Source organism: Ornithorhynchus anatinus, chromosome 5, assembly GCF_004115215.2.
Source record: "Ornithorhynchus anatinus isolate Pmale09 chromosome 5, mOrnAna1.pri.v4, whole genome shotgun sequence".
In the NCBI taxonomy this organism is placed as follows: Eukaryota; Metazoa; Chordata; class Mammalia; order Monotremata; family Ornithorhynchidae; genus Ornithorhynchus; species Ornithorhynchus anatinus.
In genome coordinates, this window is record NC_041732.1 from 376,199 (window position 1) to 396,084 (window position 19,886).

Below are 19,886 nucleotides of genomic sequence, written 5' to 3' on the forward strand. Positions count from 1 at the left end.
CCAGGAGGCCTGGGAAAAGGGGGTGCAGGAGAGGGTCCAGGAAGAGGCTTTCAGCCACACACCTACAGAGCCAAGGCGAAACCAACGATTTGGGCGACAGAGCTTTATTGGAAAGGAGAGGGGCGGGGAGAGTTCCCTCTGTCCACAGGACGAGGGCGTTTTAGAGGAGAGAGCCAATAGGGAGAGCAAGGGGGTGGGGAGGAGAGGGACGGCCCCGGTGAGGAGGGACTTCTGCAGTCGGTGGGGAGACTGACGAAGCCGGGGCGGAGACGGGGAGGGAAAAGGCGGGGGATTGGCGGCTGCCAAGTGACTCCTGAGGCCGAGGAGGTGGGCTACAGGGGGTTCAGGAGAGACGTCCCAGGGGCTCAGGAGGCGGCTTTCCAGGGAGATCAGAGGGCGGGGAGCCAGGGGTTCGGGGGCCGCATTTTGGGGGTTCATAGTGAGAGGTGCCGGGGGGCCCGAGGGGTAGGGGTTCGGGGTCTCGAGGGGCGGGATTTCTGGGGCTTGGGAGGGGGCCGGGGGTTCAGGGGTTGGCGTTCCGGGGGCTCAGAGGGTGGTGTAATGGTACAGGGTCAGCAGGAGGACAGGCAACTGCGGGGAAAGGGCCTGAAATCAGAGAAGGCAGCCATCCGGAGCTCCCTTTCAACTCCCGCCCCGGACTCCCCCCTCCCTCCCGGTCCCGCCTGCCGCCCGGCTCCCCGGCTCCCCGGCTCACGGTCCACATGAGGATCGCAAATCCGAACCAGGAAACCCCCCAAGCGTAGCTGTCGATGGCGTGGCCAATGTGCTCAAAGCAACCCTGCGGGAAGATGAGAAGGAGAGGTGGGCCAGGAGGCCGAGAAGCCACGTGGCCTAGTCTAGATAGAGGCCCGGGTCTGAGAGTCAGAAGTACCTGGCTTCTAATCCCGGCTCTTCCACTTATCTGCTGTGTGACCTTGGGCAAGTCGCTTCACTTTTCTGTGCCTCAGTTGCCTCATTGGTAAAATGGGGATTGAGACCGTGAGCCCCATGTGGGGCAGGGACTGTACCCAACCTGATTTGCTTGTGTCCAGCCCAGCGTTTAGTAACAGTGCCTGGCACATAGTAAACGCTTAATAAATTTCATTATTATAATTGGAACAGGAAGGTGAGAGGCTGCGGCAGGGACGAGGCCGGAGATGGGGTGCTGGGGCCAGGGATCCGGGATCAGGGGCCGGGGTTGGGGGGTCACCAGCGTGTCCGTGCCTTGGTGAAGATATAATCCCGATGGCCGACGCGGCAGCCCTCCTCGCTGAGCGGGATGAAGTTGGGGTCCCTTCGGCAGCAGGGAGGCGGCCAGGGGAACACCGCCTCAGGGATCGAGGTGCGGAATGTCGATGTATAGTGCACCCAGTCCAGAGGCCCCAAAGTCCCACAGCACTCTTTCTGGGGGGACGGAAGGAGGGAGGGAGGGAAGCAGGGAGACCAAGGGTGCCTCACCCAGGACCCAATCAATCAATCAAAGGTATTTCCTGAGTGTTTACTGTGTGCAGAGCACCGTACTGAGTGCTTGGGAGAGGACAGAATAAGAGAGTTGGTTAACATGTTCCCTGTCCACAGGGGCTACCCTGGCAGAGGAGATAAAAGGGGAGAGGTGTGAGGGAGTGGGGAGAACGACAGGGTGCCAATAAACATTATCGACTGATTATTGATTGATTGACTGACTTGGGCTGTCAGGGCCTTTCCTCCAGAGCCCGCTGCCCTCCGCTCCGCCCCCTTCCGCGCCTCTCCCCAGCCATGGTCTTCCACCCTCACATACCCCCCACTCCAGCCCCCGCCCTGCCGGTCCCACCTCCACCATGATGCTGTCCCACAGGCGGGTCAGTTCCCGGCCCTGGCGGCTGGGGGCGCCATAGTGCGTCAACATCTCCTTGGTGATGAGCGACGGGTCGGAGACCATCTGACGGGGCGGGGAGGCAGAGCCTTCGCATCGAGAATGCCCCCTCCCCCTCCGCGGCACCACCCACAGGGGGAAACTGAGCTCCACACCCACCCCTGCCCAGGTCGCCGGCTCCCTCCTCCTCCCGCCACCCCAACTCACGTAGTCCCGATGGGTGTGTGCGGTGATAGATGAGGCGCTTTCAAACACGTACACGATCAGCATCAGTACCAGATACTGGGAAAGGCGGGGCGGGGCCGGTCAGACCCGGTTCAGTCAGCCCTAATGAGCGCTCACTCTGTGCCCAGCACCCAGCGAGGCGCTCCGGAAAGCGCAGCCCTTCGTTAGGGGGCTAAGCTCTCAGTAGGCGCCCTGCCACTACCGTTGATCAGTCGTATTGATTGAGCCCTCACTATGTGCAGAGCCCGGTACTAAGCGCTTGGGAGAGTACCATATGACAGAGTTGGCAGACACGTTCCCTGCCCACAACGAGCTTACAGTCTACAGGGGGAGACAGACATTAACAGATATAAGTAAATGACGGAGATGTACACAAGTGCTGTGGGGCTGAGGGAAGGGTGAATAAAAAGTGCAAATCCAAGGGCGAAGCAGAAGAGAGTGGGAGAAGAGGAAATGAGGATTAATTGATTGATTGGCTATCTGTCTGGGGGAGGGAGAGATGACAGAGGGCCTCGAACAGCAACGCCCTCTTGTCAGATGGGTGGTGGGGCTCGTGGGGTGGGGGGGGGCATGAGAACCCAGAAGGGACTCAGCGGGGATGGGGGGAGAAGGGGAGAGTATTTACTTAAACCCCAGCTGCCCCTACTTCTCGTTTCCTGCTGTTGTCCCTGGCCTCCCTCTGCCCTCTCCTCCTCTGCCCACCCTCCCGCCGGCCCGTCGGGTCCCCGCTCTCACCGTCAAGACCATGGGCCGACTCCGCCGGAGCAGTGCCACGAGGCCGAGGCTGCCCACCAGGAAGAAGGCGAAACCAGTGAAGATGGAGATCCAGGCCCCGGCGAAGACGTCGTCCTTCCCGGACACGCCGAGCGTCGGATACACGCGGTACGGGTCAGACGCCACCCACACGGACTCGGCAAACAGCGCCAGCCCGGACAGCTGGGGACGGGGGGTCAGCGGGCGGGGGTCAGTGTGCAGCCGGACCCCCTCTACCACCGCCATTCCTCCTGGATTCGCACCCCCGGGCCTCGAGAGAATCTAGGCTTGACCGTCAATCTCGGGGATCATCGATCCTCGTGGGGCGGGGCGGGGGTCCTGCTATCCTCGTTCACCTCCTTGGGCAGGCAGCCAGGGGAAGTAGGGCTGCGCCCTTCTTGGGGTTGGGGGGCGGGTGGGGGTAGCCTCTCTCTCCCCATGACCTCTCAACCTTCTGCTTCCCACAGCTGGGGAAGCCTTTTCTCCCCAATCCTGGGAGCTCGCCCGAGCCTTCTCCCGGGGCCCTGCCCCTCCAGGGAGGCCGCAGTCGCCCCCCGCCCCGACCTCTCCCTCGGAGAAACCCGGCCCGGGGCAGGGCACTGACCAGGACGACGACGTTCCCCACTATCAGACAGGCGACGACCAGCGCAGGTGAACCCTTCTCGTCTTCCATGCCCACTTCTGCTTCGCGGCTCCCTCCTCCCACCCGCTTAGCTGCCCTGGACGACCCCTACCCAGCTGCACTGCCAGCTGCGGGGGGCGGGGGGTGGGGGCGGCCCTCCCGCTGCTCTCTCGGGGCTCCGCTATCTGCCTTCTCCGCTCCTCACGGCCCTTCTTCCTCTGGCGGGAACCTTGGGCAGCTCCTTAAAGCTCCCCAGGGTGGGGCTCTGAGCTGCCCCGCCGAGATTGGGCCCGGAGCGAGGGCTGGGACTGGGGCAAGGGGAAAGAGAGAGGGGATGGGGGAAGGGGGAGGTATCGAGGCAAGGGGGAGAGACGGAGGCTGGGGCTGGCCAGAGGATTGGCCAGAGCTTGGCTTCCATGGGGCGGGGGGAGGGGTGATGGGGAACCGGGGAAGAGATGGAGCCGGGCGGACGGGAGAGTGGCAGGTGGGGAGCGGGAAGTCGGGGGAGGGAGATGGCCACCGAACCTGAAATTCTAGTTGGGCGCCGCATGGCGGGGTGACTTGTTGGATGAGATGCCGGGGTGCGGGGCTGGGGCAGTGCCCGGGAGGGGCCGGTCCGTCAGGTGCCCGAAGATGAGGTGACCACCCGAGGTGGGCTAGGGGCTGCCCAGGGCACTAGACCTTTGAATATAAGGGGATGGGGAGGCCGGGACCGCTAGGTCTGGGAGGGAGCAGGAAAGAGTAGGCACACTCAGCTTCCCTCCTTCATCAGCCTCCTCACTGATTGCATTTCTCTGCCTCCAGTCAAGACTTCCCTCTGCTGACCCAATCATTTTTCTTCAACATTGCTCTGCATATGTCTCCCTACTCTTCAAAAAAACCCCAATGGCTGCCCGTCCACCTCCATCTCAGGCAGAATCCATCCATCAATCAATCACTGGTATTTATGGAGCACTTATTATGGGCAGAGCACTGCATTAAGCACATGGGAGAGTACAATATAAGTGCTGTACTGGCGGAGGGTACTCGGCTTTCTATCCGCTATTTATCCTCCCTCCTCTTCTGCTTCACACTTCATTCCTTTCAAATCAACCTACTCACTGCACCTCATTCTCACCTCTCCCACCATCGACATTTTGCCCCTGTCCTGTCCCTGCCTGGACCTCCCTCTCCCTTCTCAACCAGCAGGCTACAATTTTTTCCACCTTTAAAGCCCTTCTGCAATCCCGCCTCCTCCAAGGAGTCTTCCCTGATTAATCTCTCCTCTCCCCATCCTGTATCCCCACAACTGCCACTTCAGCACTTCCGGGTCGACTAGACACTTAGGGTAAGTCTAACCTGCTACCAACCCCCATCACTCCCTAAAACATTTTATAGCATTTATCTCTCTTACACCCTATTGCTTCCCCCTACCTGTCATTTAATTTAGTATCTCTCTTTCTTGCTGGTTTGTAAATTCCTTGAGGGAAGAGATGGCTCCTACTTAACCCATTGTACACTTACTTCAATGCACCTTGAACTGTGCTTTGCAGACAGTAGGTGGTCAATCGATACGATTGGTTAATTGATTGAAAATGGGGGTCCAGTGGAGAGCCAGGGACTAGAACATGAGACTCCAAGGTGCTTGGAGGCTGGTGAGTCTGGTGGGAGGGGGTGGGGGGATTTAGTGAATTCAGTCACAGCAGACAGGGTGGGGGGAGTGGATGACACTACTTTTATTGATGGTCGGGTATGGTCAGCACTAGACCGGCCCCCAGGAAGGGCATGGGACCTCCAGCCGGGAGGTATTTATGGAAAATAAAGACATCACCTATCCTGGCCAACCGGTCTTGGGGACTGGGGCGGCAGCGAGGAAAAGAAGGAGTTTGGGGGAGGCAGAAGGGAGAATTGAGGTGGGGGTTGAAGGTGCCACCCAGCTCAGCAGAGTGGTGATTTCAGGACTGGACATTAGCCAAAATTGGTCCTGGGCCCCTCAAACCAGCTCTCCCCTCAGTTCAAAAGGCAGATAGTCCTGCCCCCCAGGAGGAGGGTCCTCTGCAACTGCATCGTAGACCCTCAGTGGCTCCTCGTAGTTGCCTGTTGGCCATCCTCCTGGCTGATTGGCTCCCTGGCAGAAGAGAGGGGGAGGGCGTCACTGGGGGGGAGGGGAGAGGGGGAAGGGGAGGGAGGAAGGTACCACTGGGGTCCAAAAGAGGGTGGTCTGTCTATTCAAAAAGGTTAATTCCACCGGTTCAGTCCCAGGGGCGCCGGCGAGCGGCGAAGACGGAGGCATTCATCCCTCTCTGCCTTCTTCGAGCCAGCCTGCTCTCCCAGCCCTGATCTTTCTCTCCCCGCCCACCGGCTTCCTTCCATTCGGATCCCTTTAGGAATACAGTTTTGTCCTGGGCCCGGGGACCACCACGAGGGGCGGGACGGAGAGGAGGGGGCATGGTCAGGGGGGAAGAGTGGCAGGGGTGGAGGAGGGGCCAGAATGAAGGGATGGGGGTGGACCGACCAGGGCAGGGTAGGCCGAAGGGAGAGAGAAATGGCTCTGCACACGGTAAGCGTTCAATAAATAAGATAGAATGAATGAATGAATGAACTCACCACATAGGGGTCTTCGTAGGGGAGATAAGCCCCTTCCACCTCAGCGTAGAGGGGCCCTGGCCCTCCCACCTCCTCGTACTCGTGCAACCTTTGCCCTAGAGGTGGGAATTGGGGGTTCCCGGCTGGATCTTGGCCCAGTAGGGACCCAGGGGTCGGAGCCGGGGGGAGTTTAGGTTTGCTCCTGTAGAGTTCCGGGGATGGGGTGGGGTGGAGGTTTTTTTTTTGTCAGTGGCATTTGTTAAGTGCTTACTATGGGCCAGGTACTGTTCTAAACCCTGGGGTAGATACGAGGTAATCAAGTTGGACACAGTCCCTGCCGCACATGGGGCTCCATTTTACTGATGAAGCAACTGAGGCACAGAGAAGTGAAATGACTTTCCCAAGGTCACCCAGCAGACAAGTGGCAGAGTCGAGATTAGAACCCAGGTGCTTCTGATTCTCAGGACCGTATTCCCACTTGCAAGCTGGGGTTCTCCCCTCTATGGTCATAGGGCAGGGTGGGGACCTACAGTCTGGAGCTCAGTTCAGGCCAGTATGGTCCTGGGGGCCAGAACGGGTGGACGTAGTGTACTTAGCCCCAGGCCTGAGGTGGAGTGGGTCGGGTTGAGAGCCTGGGTCCCGCTCCCGAACCTCACAGCTGCCCCAGCCCTCTGAAGCACCTTCCTGGGCACTGGACGAGGCCCCCTCCACAAGCTCCGTAATGACCCCTGGTAGAGGAGGCCGGAGGAGCCCTAGGTGGGTCCAAAAGGGGTCCTTGGGACCCAAGGCGGGGGAGGAGGCTTTCCCCAGGTAGGTCCTAAGGGCGAATCCTGGGAGTGTGGAGGTGGGCGGGGGAGGGGGGGAGGCTCTCTGCCAATCACCTCGCCGTGGGGGTTCTTCCTCCAGGGCCGGGAGAAGCCGCAGCGCTAGGTCCCGGCGGGGGCGGGGGCGATGGGGCCAGGATTCCGCACTGCTGCCCTGCTCGGGGACAGCGGGGGATGGGGGGTCAGGATGCCCCTGCCCCAGCCCCTCCCATCCCCTCCCCCACCCCCACCCCCTCCCGCTTTCTGTCCCTCACCGCGGTGCTCAGGGAGTCGCTGCCGCTGTAGCTGCCGCTGTAGCTGCCGCTGTCTCGCCGGGCCCGACCCTGGTTCTCCTCGTACTCATTCCCGGCGGGGGGCTCCGAGCTGCGGAGGCAGGGAAGTGTGTGCGGGGGAGGTGTCCGTTCCCAGAATGGGCCTCTCCTTCTCACTGCTGCGGGCCCGACACCTCTCCCCCCGCCCCCGTCTGCCAAGCCCGCCCACCGAAAGCCCCTTCCCCTCCCCTATTTCTTCCCAGCCATCACCTCCCACCCACCCCCCCGCCGCACTCCTACCAGCCTCTTACCCCTCTTCTTTATCCTTGACTGCCTCTGAGACAGAAGGGAGTGGGGGGAGGCGTTAAGGTCACTCCAAGATGGATGGTGGGCAGGGAGAGCCCCCTGCGGTGACCCCAGGGTTCACCCAGCCCAGGTCTGGAGCCGCCCCCGAGGTGTCCCGTGGGCCGGATCCCCGAGGTCCCCGAAGTGTCCCGTGGGCCGGATCCCCGAGGTGACCCGTGGGCCGGATCCCCGAGGTGACCCGTGGGCCGGATCCCCGAGGTGACCCGTGGGCCGGATCCCCGAGGGTGCGAGTCCGCCCTCACCCTCCAGGGGGCGCTGCTTCCTCTTCCAAAGGGCGCATCCCAGGATGGAGGCGTTGGACGCGAGCAGCAACGCCCCCAGGCCGAGGAGCAGAGGCAGGAGGGGAACCGCGGTGGAGTCTAGGAGACACCGCAAAGGCACGGAACTCCACAGTTTCCCACCCAAGCCCAGTCCTCCCCTGGCTTTCCCACTGCTGTAGACAACACCTCCATCCTAATTTGCTTTTATCCAACCCAACACTTAGTTGTTCTTCCCCCCTGCCCCACAGCACTTACGTCTATATCTATGTCTATTTATTCGTACTGATGCCTGTTTACTTGTTTTGATGTCTGTCTCCCCCTCCTCTAGACTGTAAACTCGTTGTGGGCAGGGATTGTCTCTCTTTATTGCTGTATTGTACTTTCTAAGCACTTAGTAATAATAATGGTGGTATCTGTAAAACGTTTTCTATGTGAAAAGTACTTTTCTAAGCGCTGGGGGGATACAAGGTAATCAGGTTGTTCCTCGTGGGGTTCACAGTTTTCATCCCCATTTTACAGATGAGGTAACTGAGGCACAGAGAAGTGAAGTGATTTGCCCAAAGTCACACAGCTGGCAAACGGCAGAGCCAGGATTGGAACGCATGACCTCTGACTCCCAAGCCCGGGCTCTTTCCACTGAGCCTTCCTGTTCCTCTTGTACATGCTCTGCACACAGTAAGTGCTCAATAAATACGATTGAATGAATGAATGAATACAGTGCCTGGCACATAGTAAGCGCTTCACAAATACCACAAAGTATTATTATTATTGTTATTATTATTATGATCATCATCATCATCCTTGTCTCACAAGCTTTATATCCTTGCCATTATCCTGGACTCATCTCTCTTATATAACCTGCATATTCAGTGTCACCAAATCCTGTCAGTTCTACCTTCACAACACCTCAAGAATCCTCCCTCCCCTCTCCATCCCAACTGCTACCACGCTGATCCAAGCACTTATCATATCCCACCTTGACTACTGTAACAGCTTCCTCTCTGACCTCCCTGCCTCCTGCCTCTCCTAACTTCGGTCTGTACTTCACTCTGCTGGCTGTCCCTGTCATTTTTCTAGAAGAAGTTCAGTCCATACCTCCTCATTATTCAAAAACCTTCAGCATTAAACAGAAACTTTTTATATCAGCTTTAAGGCACTCAATTAGCTCGCCCCCTCCTACCTTACCTTGCTGCTCTCCTACTACAGCCCAGTTGGCACACTTCACTCTTCTAATGCCAACCTACTCACTCTACCCCAATCTCATCTATCTCACTGCTGACTCCTCACCACTTCCTCCCTCTGACCCAGAACTCCCTCGTCATTCATATCCGACAGACCACCATCCTCCTCATCTTCAAAGCCATCCTAAAAATAAACCTCCTCCAAGAGGCCTTCCCCGACTAAACTCTCATTTCCCCTATGCCCCCTCTCTTCTGTGTCACCTCAGCACTTAGATCTGTACCTCCCGAGCACTTGATACTCACTCCACTCTCAGCCCCACAACACTTTCGTACGTATCCTTATAGTCTGCCATTTCCACTCATCTGTAATTTAACGTAAATTCCTTGTCTACCAATTCTTATGTATGGTACTCCTCCAGGAGTTTAGTACAGTGTTCTGCACACAGTAAGTGCTCAATAAATACCACTGATTGATTAATGGAGAGGGTGATGTGGAGTGGGTATGTAGACCCAGAAGGTATGGAGAGCAAGAAAAGGAGTGGGGAGAAAGAAGAGGAGGGAGGAGTGAGGGGAGAATTGGGGGCAGGAGGAGAATTGGGGAGAGGAGGAAGAGGAGGAGGAGGGGAGGAGGAACATCTCACCCTCAGGCTGCTCTGTGGGGAACTCTGCATTGTCCTCCTCAGTCGTCTGCTCCGCATCTGGAGGGAGTCAGAGGGTCAAGGCATCCCAGGCAGCCGCCCAGGCCCCACCTGGCCTTCAGAACCAGGAGGATGGGCTCTGGACTCCCACCCCCGAAGTCTCTCCAGCACCTTGGGTAGTGACGGGGAGCTGAGCCCCACTGTCGGCATAGTCACTCTCGCCCAGGGCGTTGAGGGCCAGGATGGAGAAGCGATAACGGGTGCTTGGCTGCAGGCCAGTCAGTGTGAAGGTCGTGGCCTGCTGGGGGTGGACATCCACATACAGGAAGCCGGGGGTGTCCAGAGCCTCGTACCTGCGGGAGGGCAAGGGGCGTGGGCAGGGAGAGGCTTGGTTCAGCTCTAGCCCCTTGGGGATCCCTCCCCTTCCTCCCCACCCAAATGGCTCCCGCCCTCCTCAGAACTCCGGTCTCCTTGCTAATACTGCATCGACCTCCTCACCAATCTCCCCACCTCCAGCCTCTCCCCTAGTCCTTAGCACTTATGTATATATTTGGGTGCACTGTAGATTTATCTTGTCAGTGTTATGGATGTCTTTATGATGGTCTCTCCTTTTAGAATGTAAGTTCCTTGTGGGCAGGGAACATGTCACTTCATTATTCTGGACTTTCCAAGTGGGTGCTCAATAAATGCTGCTGCCTGCTACTACTATTACTGTTATTACTACTAAATACTATTATTCTTTCTGCTTTTCCTCCTCTTCCTAGTATTACTACTATTATTATTACTATCGCTACTTTTAGAACTAATGTTATTACTATAGGAGGTACAGGAGGCACAAGGTGCAGTGCTCTGCCTAAAGCAGGCATACAGCATAGCATACTACACCCAGCAGATACTCAGCAAATAGATGAATTGCTGTGCAGTAGCAGCCTCTGTACCTCCAAAATGATCTCAAACCAACTTCCAGGAAAATCCTAACGGTTCCTGGAGCTGGGCCCTGTAGTCTGGAATTCTGGGCAACATGTGAAAGCCCTCCTCAGCCCCAGCCCAAACCCAGCCCTGATCCAGCCAGAGGACTTTTTCAAATGGTATTTGTTAGGCACTTACTATGTGCCAGGCACTGTACTAAATTCTGGGGTAGGTACAAGATCATCAGGTTGGACACAGTCCATTTCCCACTTAAGGCTCACGGTCTTAAACTCCATTTGACCGAGGAGGTAACTGAGGCATAGAGAAGTGAAGCGACTTGCCCAAGGTCATTCATTCAATCATTCAAACATATTTATTGAGCATTTACTATGTGCAGAGCACTGTAATAAGCACTTGGAAAGTACAATACAAGAATAAAGAGAGACAGTCCCTGCCCACAATGGACAGCAGAAAAGTGGCAGACCTGGAATTAGAACCCAGGTCCTTCTAACTCCCAGCCCCATGCTCTATCCGCTAAGCCAAGCTTGCTTTCCAGTCCAGGCCCACCCCCATCTCCCAACCCCAGCCCAAACATGCCCCTGGTTCCTACCTGACCCGAAAGCGCTGGTCCAGGCCTCCGTTGAATCCCGCCTGCCACTCCAGTCCCACCGAGTGGTGGGAGACACTCACAACCTTCAACCCCGTTGGGGGATCCGGGCGACCTTCCGGGAAGACCAGCAAACCATGGCCCTCAGCTTCCCGTTGTTTGCTCATTTCCCCACAGAAAGGTCCATCAGCAGGGATCTCCTCCCTGGCAGGCTGGCCAGTTCACTGACAGCCAGCCAGCATTTCCCCTCCCTCTTGCCCCATTTCCAAACTCCCTTCCTCCTCACAGCCCCCAGGCCTCCTACCCCCAGCCAGGTCCCCCCCAACTCCCCCAGCCAGGCCTCCCTACTGATGCTGACGATCTGGATGTGGGTGTGGTCCGTGCCCAGGGCATTGGTGGCTGTGCAGGTAAACAGGGCGTAGTCATGGGCAGCACTGACATTGGCGATGGTGAGGAGGCTACTGTGCACTGTGCCCTGGTGGTATGTGTGTTCTGTGTACCTGCCGGGAGAGGTACGGGGAGGGAGACAGGAGAGACAAGGGTCATGGAGGAACATGGAAGTTGAGATGAAGATGGAGGGGAGACATGGAGGGAGAGAGACAAGGGTGGTGGAGAGACACGAGGGATGAATGACACGGTTGGGCCTGCCGACTGTAGCAAAAAACCTGAGACAGGGTGGATGCAGAGAATGTCTTGTATAATGCTAGAGGGAACCTGGATCTGTGCTGGGTTGTTCTGGGGAGAAGCTGGGTCTCTGCTGGACTGGGGGAAAGCTATGAATGTATTATGCTCAGAGGAAGCTCTCCGCAAAGGGGAGGGAAAGTTGTGTCTGAGTTGGGAGGAGGCTGTGTCTGGACTGAACTGGGAGAAAGCTGTGATTTTACCGTGCTGGGGGGAAACTGTCTGTGATGGGGAGGGGCAGCTGTGTCCGAGCTGGCAGAAAGTGGTGTAATTACTGTGCTGGGCGGGGCAGTGGAGGGACTGCAGGGGAGGGGCTGCAGGAGCCAGTGTCTGCTGGGCAGAGATCTCCACCTGGGATCCTGGAGGTCGAGGCTGACGCCCCCTTTAGCCCAACTGAAGGTGACGTCGGGGACGCCGTGGGCCCGGCAGTGCAGCGTGGCTGAGCCGGTCCTGTCTCCGGTCACTGCTACCTTGGCGGATGGCACGGTGCTCTCCACCCGTGGCGCGACTGCGGGGGCGGGGGACGAGGGAGGGCAGGGCGAGGCCCGGGTCACCCGACGGTGGGGGCCTCTCAGGGCCGGGGGAGGGGCATCGCTCCTGGGGGGAGAGCTGATGACCATCGGCAGGGGCCTGGGGCAGGGTCTGTGCCGGGCTGGGGCGGGGAGAGGCTGCAGGGCTGGAGCAGAGGCGGGGTCCGTGCCGGGCTGGGGAGGGGGTGCACAGAAGCTGGGGAGGGGGTGCACAGGGCCTGGGGATATGCAAGCTGTGTGGGGGAGGAACCCACATCTGACGATGAGTCGGGTGAGCGCTTGGGCCGGTGGGGGGACGCCATTGTCCACGACACACTGGTAACCCCCGGCCTGAGCCAGCGTGGCCCCCCGGATGTGCAAGCGCCCCTTGGTCCCCTCGGCTGTCCGCTCCAACTCCTCCAGGCTCAGCTCCTCCTCGCCCTGCACAGCCACTTTCTCGTCGGCCGCCCCCCAGGCCCAGCCCCTCCCACCGCTCCACCCCGGCTGCACCGCCCACCGTCCTGGGTCCGCCCACCCCTCGTCTCCGTCCCTCCCTTCAAGGCTCCGGACCGGAGTGCCGGAGAACTGGGGTGAGGGGCGAGAGAGAGAGAGAGAGTTCGGTGGGGCGGGGGTTCCCTCACCAGCCACGCCCACCGGAACATCCCCGGAAGGACGGGATTGGCGTCGGCGATGCAGATTATGTCCACCGAGCCCCCCAGATCCACCTCAATGGGGTCCCGGATGCTGCGGATGGTGGGTGCGTCTGCGGGGAGAACGGACTGGGCACCGCGGGCCGCAGCAAGGCCGGGAGTCCCCTCCATCCCTCCTCCTCCCTTCCTCTCTCCCTCCCCACCTCCCTTCTACCCCCTCCTCCTCGTTCTTCTCCCATCCCCTCTCTTCTCCCCTTGGCCTATAGCCCGTCCGGACAGGCCCTCACAGTGCACGTCCAGCCGTATCAGTGTCCGGTTGACCCCCTCGGGATTCTGGCAGAGCAGCTGGTACTGACCGCTGTCGCTCCGCGTCAGGTTCCACAGCTCTAAGGCCCCTCCTGGCCGGACCCGGTGGCGGGGACCCCCGTCTGCGGGGAGGGCCGAGAGGAGAGGAGCTCCCACTGCCGCCCCCTCCCCCTATCGAACTGTACGTTCCAAGCGCTTAGTACGGTGCTCTGCACATAGTAAGCGCTCAATTAATACTATTGAACGAATGAATGAATCCCTGCCCCCCACCCCCCGCCGCTGGGGCTCCGCGGCCCGGCCCCCCACCTGAGTTAAGCTCGAAGCCCCGGAAACTCCAGTTGTAAGCCCGCGGAGGCGGGTTGGCGGACACGGACACGGACAGCACCGCCCCACCGTGCTCCCGAGCCTCTACCACCGGCACCTGCTCCCCAGTAAATTCCGGGGGGTCTGAAGAGGGGAGGGAAGGGGAAGGGAGGGGTCCGTGAGGGGGCAGGGAGGTATAGGGCGTGGGGATGAGCGAGGAGGATGAGGGGTCAGGGCCGAGCGAGGGGGTCAGCGTGGGTCTGGGTGAGTGGGTGGGTGGGTGGGTGGGGCGACCGTGGCCTTGGCAGCCGCACGCACAGAGCACGTTGAGCCTGTGGAAGGCGCTGACGGTCTCCCTGAGCTCGGCGCTGTGGGCGCGGCAGGTGACACGGTTCCCGTTGTCGCGCGAGGACACCAGGAGCCTCAGCTTCTCCGTGACCGAGAAACTGCCAAAGGAACCTTTCTCCCTCTTCAAGTCCTTCCCCTGCAGACTATGCGGAAGGAGCTTATCAGAGGCACAGCCCTGTAGGGGAGGGCCGGGGGGTGGCCGGGCCTGAGGATCCCCTAGTTCTCTTGGGTGGATGAGGAGGCTGTGGGTCACCTAATAATAATAATAATAATGATAATAATGTTGGTATTTGTTAAGCGCTTACTATGTGCCAAACACTGTTCTAAGCGCTGGGGAAGATACAAGGTAATCAGGTTGTCTCACATGGGGCTAGCAGTCTTCATCCCCATTTGACAGATGAGGTAACTGAGGCACAGAGAAGTTAAGTGACTTGCCCAAGGTCACACAGCAGACAAGCGGCAGAGCCGGGATTAGAAAGAAAATAATCACTGTATTTGTAAAGTACTGGGTATCAAGCACGGTACTAAGCGCTGGAGTAAGGAAAAGATAATCAGGACAGGCACAGTCTCTGTCCTACATGAGGTTCGCAGTCTAAGTAAGAGGACAAGTAGGTATTGAATCCCCATTTTACAGATGAGGAAACTGAGGCACAGTGAAGTGACTTGTACAAGATCACCCAGCAGGCAAATGGCCGAGCCGGGATTCGAACCCCTGCCCTCTGACTCCCAGGCCCGGGCTCTTTCACCAGGTGGCCTCTTCCCCTTTTGGGGGTAAGGGGGCCGTGGGCTGAGGGTCATGTCTTCCCCTCCTGGAGAGGAGAGACTAAGAGTTACCTCTCTCCCTCCTTGTCCCAGGACAGGTTGACCGGTGGGTTGCTGCTCCGGCTGAAGCAGGTCAGGGTGACGTTGTCCCCACGCCGGAGCACGGGTTTGTCCGGGCGGATGGTCACGTTGAGCGGGGGGACTGGTCACGACGGGGGGAAAGGCCCACTGGGGACGGCCCTTCCCCTTTCAGAAGACCCAAGGCTTCCCCAGCGCTCCGCCCCGGGCCCTAGTCCGCATCCACCCCGGCCCAGCCCGCCCTCACTCCGCACCGCCATCCTCCCCTGCCCAATTCGGCCGGCCCCATCTCCTGGCCCCGACCCACCTCCATCTGGCCCCGCCTCTACCCCCACCTGCCCCCGCCCCTCCCGACAGGCCCCACCCTCACATTGCACATGGAACCAGGTGGTGACTCGGAACTGGGGCCGCCGTGAGCTGGCCCTGCACGTGTAGTTGAGCTTGTTGTCGCTGGGCGCCAGGGTCAGGAGCAGTTCCCGGGACACCGTGTTCCCCGAGTTCACTTGCGGGTCCGTATCCTTGATGTCCATGGTATTCTGAGAAGGTTGGGAAAGGGGTGCAGTGCGGTCCGGCTCCGTCCTCACCCGTGGGCCTGCCCTAACGGCCCTACCGGGACCCCAATGCCTCCCGCGGTCCGTGCTCCCGCAAGCTCCCAAATCCGGCCTCCCGGCTGGGGCTGCTTCTCCGGCTCCTCCCACTGTCCCGCCTCCTCTAGCCCCATCCCTTTCCATTCCGTCCCCGCCCCCTCCCCCTAAGCCCCCTTCCGGCCTTCCGTCCCTCGGGGCCCCGGCGGGGGCTGACCTTGAGCCAGAAGAGCCTGGGCTCGGGATTGCCCCCACTAGCCAGGCACACGAGCTTCACCCTTGTCCCTGCTCGGAAGGTGCGGCCCTGGGGGGGGCCATCAATCCATAGCTTCTGGATGGGGTCTGCGGGATGGGGACACCCGTCAGTCTGGCCCGGGGAACCAAGGGGATGCTGGGTGGGGTCCAGGGAGGGCTCACTTGGGGTTGGTGCCCCCTGACATTTCTTTTCCCCAGCGCTTAGTACAGTACTTAATACTCCTGATTGGATGGATGGGTAGATGGACGGGTGGAGGTATGGGTGAGTGGGTAGACGGATGGGTAGATGGATGGATGGATGGGTGGATGGATGTGTGGGTGGATGGGTGGATGGAGGGATGGGTGGATGAGGGGCAGAGGCAGCACTCACAAGTCACACTGAGAGTCACGGATTTGTGCCATTTGGGCTTCTCCCGGGTTCGCTCTGGGAGGCCGTGGCGGTGTTCTTTGGAGATCTCTTCTTTGAAATCCTCGTTGAAAGCTTCGCAGGTCAGCTTCAGCCCACTGTCCTCCCTCCGAGCAGTGTAGGACACCTCAGAGCGGCTGACCTGGCCGCCGTGCTGGGCCTGGGAGTCTCCGTTGGTCAGTGGTCACCACCTTCTACCCGTTTCTCCTGGGCTCTTCGCCACCTCCCTCTGCTCTCCATTTCTGCCCGGCTTCCCCCGGACCACAACCCCCTGCCCGCTTCTCGCTGCCCCATCCTTTCGGGGCTTCTCCCAGGCCTACTTCCACCCCTCCTCTTAGGTCCTTTGGCGTTTCACCCCCTTCTTCCCAGCCCACCCCTCCGGCCGGCTTCTCGGCTTCTCCCCGCCTCCCTCCGGGGGCGGCCCGGCCCGAGATACCTCGGTGAGGTTGGAGAAGGTGGCCCGCAGCTCCTGGGAGCCCAGCCACCAGGTGAGGCGGGCGGGAGGGTTGCTGGCCTCGCTGATGCACAGCAGAGTCTTGGTCTTGTTCTCCTCCAGCGAGAAGGTGTCGGAAGACACGGACTGGATGCGGGTCTGCTCCGGAGGGACTGCGGCGGGGGCGGAGGGACCTCAGCGTCCTGGCCCCGATCTTGTCTGGATCAGGGGCTTGGGAGAAGCTGGAATCCGGCCTCTCTCCGCCGGCACTGTCCCGCCCCCGCAACCCTGATATTATTCATTCGTTCATATTTATTGAGAACTTACTGTGTGCAGAACACTGAACTAAGTTCCTGGGAAGGTACACTACAACAATAAACAGTGACATTCCCTGCCCCTGATGAGCTTGCAGTCTTGGGGGTGGGGACTCGGGACTGGGAGGAGAGGAGAGGGGCCGCGGTGGGGCCGGGGGGTGTCGGCGGGATCGGCGGGGCGTGCACTCACAGAGTACCCGCAGAATGAGGCTGGAGGTCTGCGGGGCCGGGGAAACGCTGTTCTGGGCTTCACAGCTGAGCTGGGCCCCGTTGTCCTTTGCCTGCAGCTTCAGGGATAGGACGCTGCGGGCCAGGCCCTGGACGTGGTCTGTCTCCCAGACTGTGGAGACCACTTGCCCGTCCTGTGGGGAGGGACCGAGGGAGTCAGACCGGGAGGAAGGAGAGAGGGAGAGCGGGAGGGAGGGCAGGAGAACAGATGGAGCGCACGACCGAGGCGGGAGGGGATTTCTCCCCTTGAGGACCCTTTGTATCTCCTCTCTCCCGACCCCGCTCCCCGGCCCATGCCCCCTGTGTCCCGCACCCCCTGTCTCGAACCCCTGGCCCACCTTGCCCGGGCCAGGCTCCCTGGAGCCTTACCTTGAACCACTGCAGCGCGGCCAGCGGGTTCCCGCCACGGGCCACACAAGGAAGCTCTAGGGTTTCCCCGGCCTTGCCGCGGAGCTCCCCCGTCCACTCGATAGTGGGGGGCTCGGGGGGGACTGCGGGGGCCCGGGAAACGGGTCAACCTGGGCCCCGACGCTCTCTGCCTCCCTTCCCAGCCGAGGGCACCCCTTACCCCGAGGCCCCTCCTCCCTCAAACGACCCGCTCCCTCCCCGTCCCCTTTCCCGGGATCCCCACCCCCGCGCGATCCCGCCCCCCGCGATCTCCAGTTTGGCCCCGCCCGAGTCCGGGCTCACACAGGACGTTCAAGGTAAAAGCCGCGGCCACCGGAGTCCCCAGGGTCGGGTGCTGCGCCTGGCACTCCAACTGTTTCCCGTCGTCCGCCGCCGAAGGCGTCACCCTGCGGGGAGCGGCCGGGGGCTGCGGGGGGCGGCGGGGAGAAGCGGGGCGTCCGGGGGGCGGCGCGGAGCGGCGGGGGCCCTGGGGGAGGCAGTGGGGTGCCGGAAGCGGAGGAGAGCTGCGCGATACGGGGAGCTGCGGGGGATGAGGACAAGGGGCAGGGAGCGGGGGCGGGGGGCAGGAGCAAGGGCAAAGGAGAGGGTGAGGGAGGCAGGAAAAGAAGGCCGGGGTTCTCGGCCGAAGGCTCTCGCGTCCAGGCCTCGGCCCGGCCCGCACCTGACTTCAGCTGTAGTGCGGAAGAGTTTCTCCTGGAGTCCGGGACCAACGTCAACCGAGGGGTCGGGAAGCAGCCGGCCGCCTGGTGAACATTCCGGGCTCTGAGGGGCCGGGACTGACACACCGCCATCGCTCCCCCAGGGATAGAAAACGCCCCCCCCCCCCCATTGTGTCCTCTCCCACTCTACACTCACTGTCTCACTCTCCCCACTCACACTCCATCTTCTCAGTCTGTCCACTCTGTCCCCTGACAAATTCTGTCCCTTCACTCTCTCTGTACCTTCACTCTGTCCTCTCACTCTGTCCCCCTCATTCATTTTATCCCCTCACTCTCTGTCCCCTCACTCTTTCTGTTCCCTCACTATCCCTGTCCTCTTACCTTGTTCCCTCACTTTCTCTGCCCCATACTCTCTCTGTCCCCTCAGTCCCTCTGGCCACTCCGTCCCTCTGGCCCCCACCGTCCCTCCGCACCCTTCACTCACTGAGGAGGAAGGAGATCTCTGCCGCCGGTTTGGCGCCTCCAGACACGCACGTGACCGGGTACGCCTCTCCAGCCACCCAGGTGACCATGGTCCCGGCCTCGGGGCTCAGCTGCACATCTTTAGGGGGGACTAAAAGGGGGAACTAAAAGGCTCTGTCACAGTACAGAGGCTCCCCAGGCTCCCCTCCCCCTCCCCACCCTCACCGCAGAAGGAAAGGCAGGATCTCAAGAGGAGGAAGGATGCGGGGTTGGAACAGGGCGAGGCCCAGGGCCCGGCGGGAGGGGAGGAGAGGGAGCAGGGCCGGGCTGGACCGGGCTGGAGGTGAGCCCGGGCTCTTACTTAGCACCGTAAGCAGGACGCTGGGAGACACGAGCCCGGGACTACTTTCCGATCTGGCCACTTGGCACTGGAAGGTGGCGTCGTCACTCAGCTCGCAGGACAAAATGCGGAGGTTGAAGTCCCCTGAGGAGGGAAGGGGGGTGGCCGGGAGGTGGGGGCCCGTGACTGGGTCGAGGCGAGGGCCGGCGGGGGGCGTGGGCGCGGGGGCCTCACCTCTGCGGGGGTCCCCCGTCATGCTGTAGCGAGGGAAGCCGGGGATCCGGGGGTCGGTGCCCAGAAGCAGCCCGTCCTTGGCCCACTGCACGTCTCCCTGCACGCCCTGCACTCCGCAGCGCAGCTCGGCGTCGTCCCCCTCCTTCACGGTCACATTGTCCGGCAGGGTCCGGAAGGCCTGGGCAGGCTGCGCCTCGGAGGCCTGGGCCCCCACTCCTGGGCGAACGGAGCCCTGGATGAGCGGGGCTGCTCCAGAGCCGGGCCGGGAGGAGGGCAGGGCTGGGAGAGGGCAAAGGCTGGCGCTCGGAGCGCTGGGCCCGACCACCTGGGCTCCTCTCGAGAAATCACCCGAGATCAGGATCGGGGGCCTGGAGCCGGGGGCCGGAGGCCGGAGCAGAGGACTGGGGGTTGGGGGTCGGGGCTGGGGCCGGGAAGGGGGCACTCACCGCCCCCGAGCAGCGCCAAGAGGACAAGGACCAGCCAGGCTGCGAGGGGGGCCGCCTTCCGTAGGGGTCCCTCCCCGCCCATTCTGCGGGTTCCTGAGCCTGATTCTCCGAGTCCCGGCCTTCGGTCCGTCCTTCCTTCTGTCCGTCCGTCCGTCAGCTCCGTCCGCCCACCCTCCCGCCGCCCTGTCCGTCGGCCGTCCCGCGCTCTTTCCTCCCGCCTGTTGTTCTCGTCGCCGGTCCGCTCTCCCCGCTCTCCCCTCCCGCAGCCCGCCCCGATTCTGGGGGAGGCGAAGTTCGAGGCGCGGAGTCCCCTGTCAGCACATGCCACAAGGGATCCTCCCGCCGCAGCCTCCCCTCCCCCGGGGGCGCAGGTCAGAGGGCCCGCTGCCGCCTCCCGAAGATCTAGTGGAAGGAAATACCGCTGAGC

At 60.9% G+C, this 19,886-nt stretch overlaps 2 protein-coding genes and 1 long non-coding RNA gene across 3 annotated transcripts; 1 reads left to right on the forward strand and 2 right to left on the reverse strand.

Moving 5' to 3' along the window:
- The first annotated feature begins 264 nt into the window (after positions 1-264).
- On the forward strand, positions 265-8,300 carry LOC114812139. The gene is made up of 4 exons (XR_003759773.2): positions 265-327; positions 2,820-2,959; positions 3,298-3,481; positions 8,238-8,300. It is a non-coding gene; the product is annotated as an uncharacterized LOC114812139 (long non-coding RNA).
- UPK1A (uroplakin 1A) lies at positions 547-3,591 on the reverse strand. The gene is made up of 7 exons (XM_029065317.2): positions 3,435-3,591; positions 2,813-3,013; positions 2,060-2,134; positions 1,811-1,918; positions 1,225-1,404; positions 716-799; positions 547-591 (listed from the first exon to the last, which is right to left on the reverse strand). Exons 1-7 carry the CDS (start codon positions 3,501-3,503, stop codon positions 547-549), a joined length of 762 nt encoding a protein of 253 aa, XP_028921150.1. The 5' UTR covers positions 3,504-3,591.
- On the reverse strand, positions 5,144-19,637 carry NPHS1 (NPHS1 adhesion molecule, nephrin). The gene is made up of 29 exons (XM_029065201.2): positions 19,460-19,637; positions 19,014-19,229; positions 18,801-18,923; positions 18,462-18,590; positions 17,980-18,061; positions 17,601-17,704; positions 17,280-17,401; positions 16,873-17,044; positions 16,372-16,541; positions 15,900-16,095; positions 15,492-15,616; positions 15,061-15,226; positions 14,685-14,814; positions 13,821-13,993; positions 13,506-13,646; positions 13,181-13,321; positions 12,885-13,006; positions 12,519-12,684; positions 12,086-12,242; positions 11,402-11,553; positions 11,057-11,168; positions 9,709-9,890; positions 9,541-9,597; positions 7,701-7,817; positions 7,404-7,428; positions 7,096-7,204; positions 6,899-6,995; positions 6,039-6,133; positions 5,144-5,559 (listed from the first exon to the last, which is right to left on the reverse strand). The coding sequence occupies exons 1-29, from the start codon at positions 19,539-19,541 to the stop codon at positions 5,425-5,427; spliced, it is 3,798 nt and encodes a 1,265-aa protein (XP_028921034.1). The 5' UTR covers positions 19,542-19,637; the 3' UTR covers positions 5,144-5,424.
- Between the last annotated feature and the right edge of the window lie 249 nt (positions 19,638-19,886).

Excerpts from the sequence above, each read along its gene's own strand:
- UPK1A (XM_029065317.2), bottom strand. The coding sequence starts at position 3,503 with ATGGAAGACGAGAAGGGTTCACCTGCGCTGGTCGTCGCCTGTCTGATA. Across the intron at positions 2,135-2,812 it reads GTCGGCCCATGGTCTTGACG|TATCTGGTACTGATGCTGAT; the intron begins GTGAGAGCGGGG and ends CGCCTTTCCCAG. Across the intron at positions 1,405-1,810 it reads GGGACAGCATCATGGTGGAG|AAAGAGTGCTGTGGGACTTT; the intron begins GTGGGACCGGCA and ends CCGTCCCCCCAG.
- NPHS1 (XM_029065201.2), bottom strand. The coding sequence starts at position 19,541 with ATGGGCGGGGAGGGACCCCTACGGAAGGCGGCCCCCCTCGCAGCCTGG. Across the intron at positions 17,045-17,279 it reads CCGCGCTGCAGTGGTTCAAG|GACGGGCAAGTGGTCTCCAC; the intron begins GTAAGGCTCCAG and ends CCCTCCCCACAG. Across the intron at positions 6,996-7,095 it reads GCGACTCCCTGAGCACCGCG|GGCAGCAGTGCGGAATCCTG; the intron begins GTGAGGGACAGA and ends GTCCCCGAGCAG.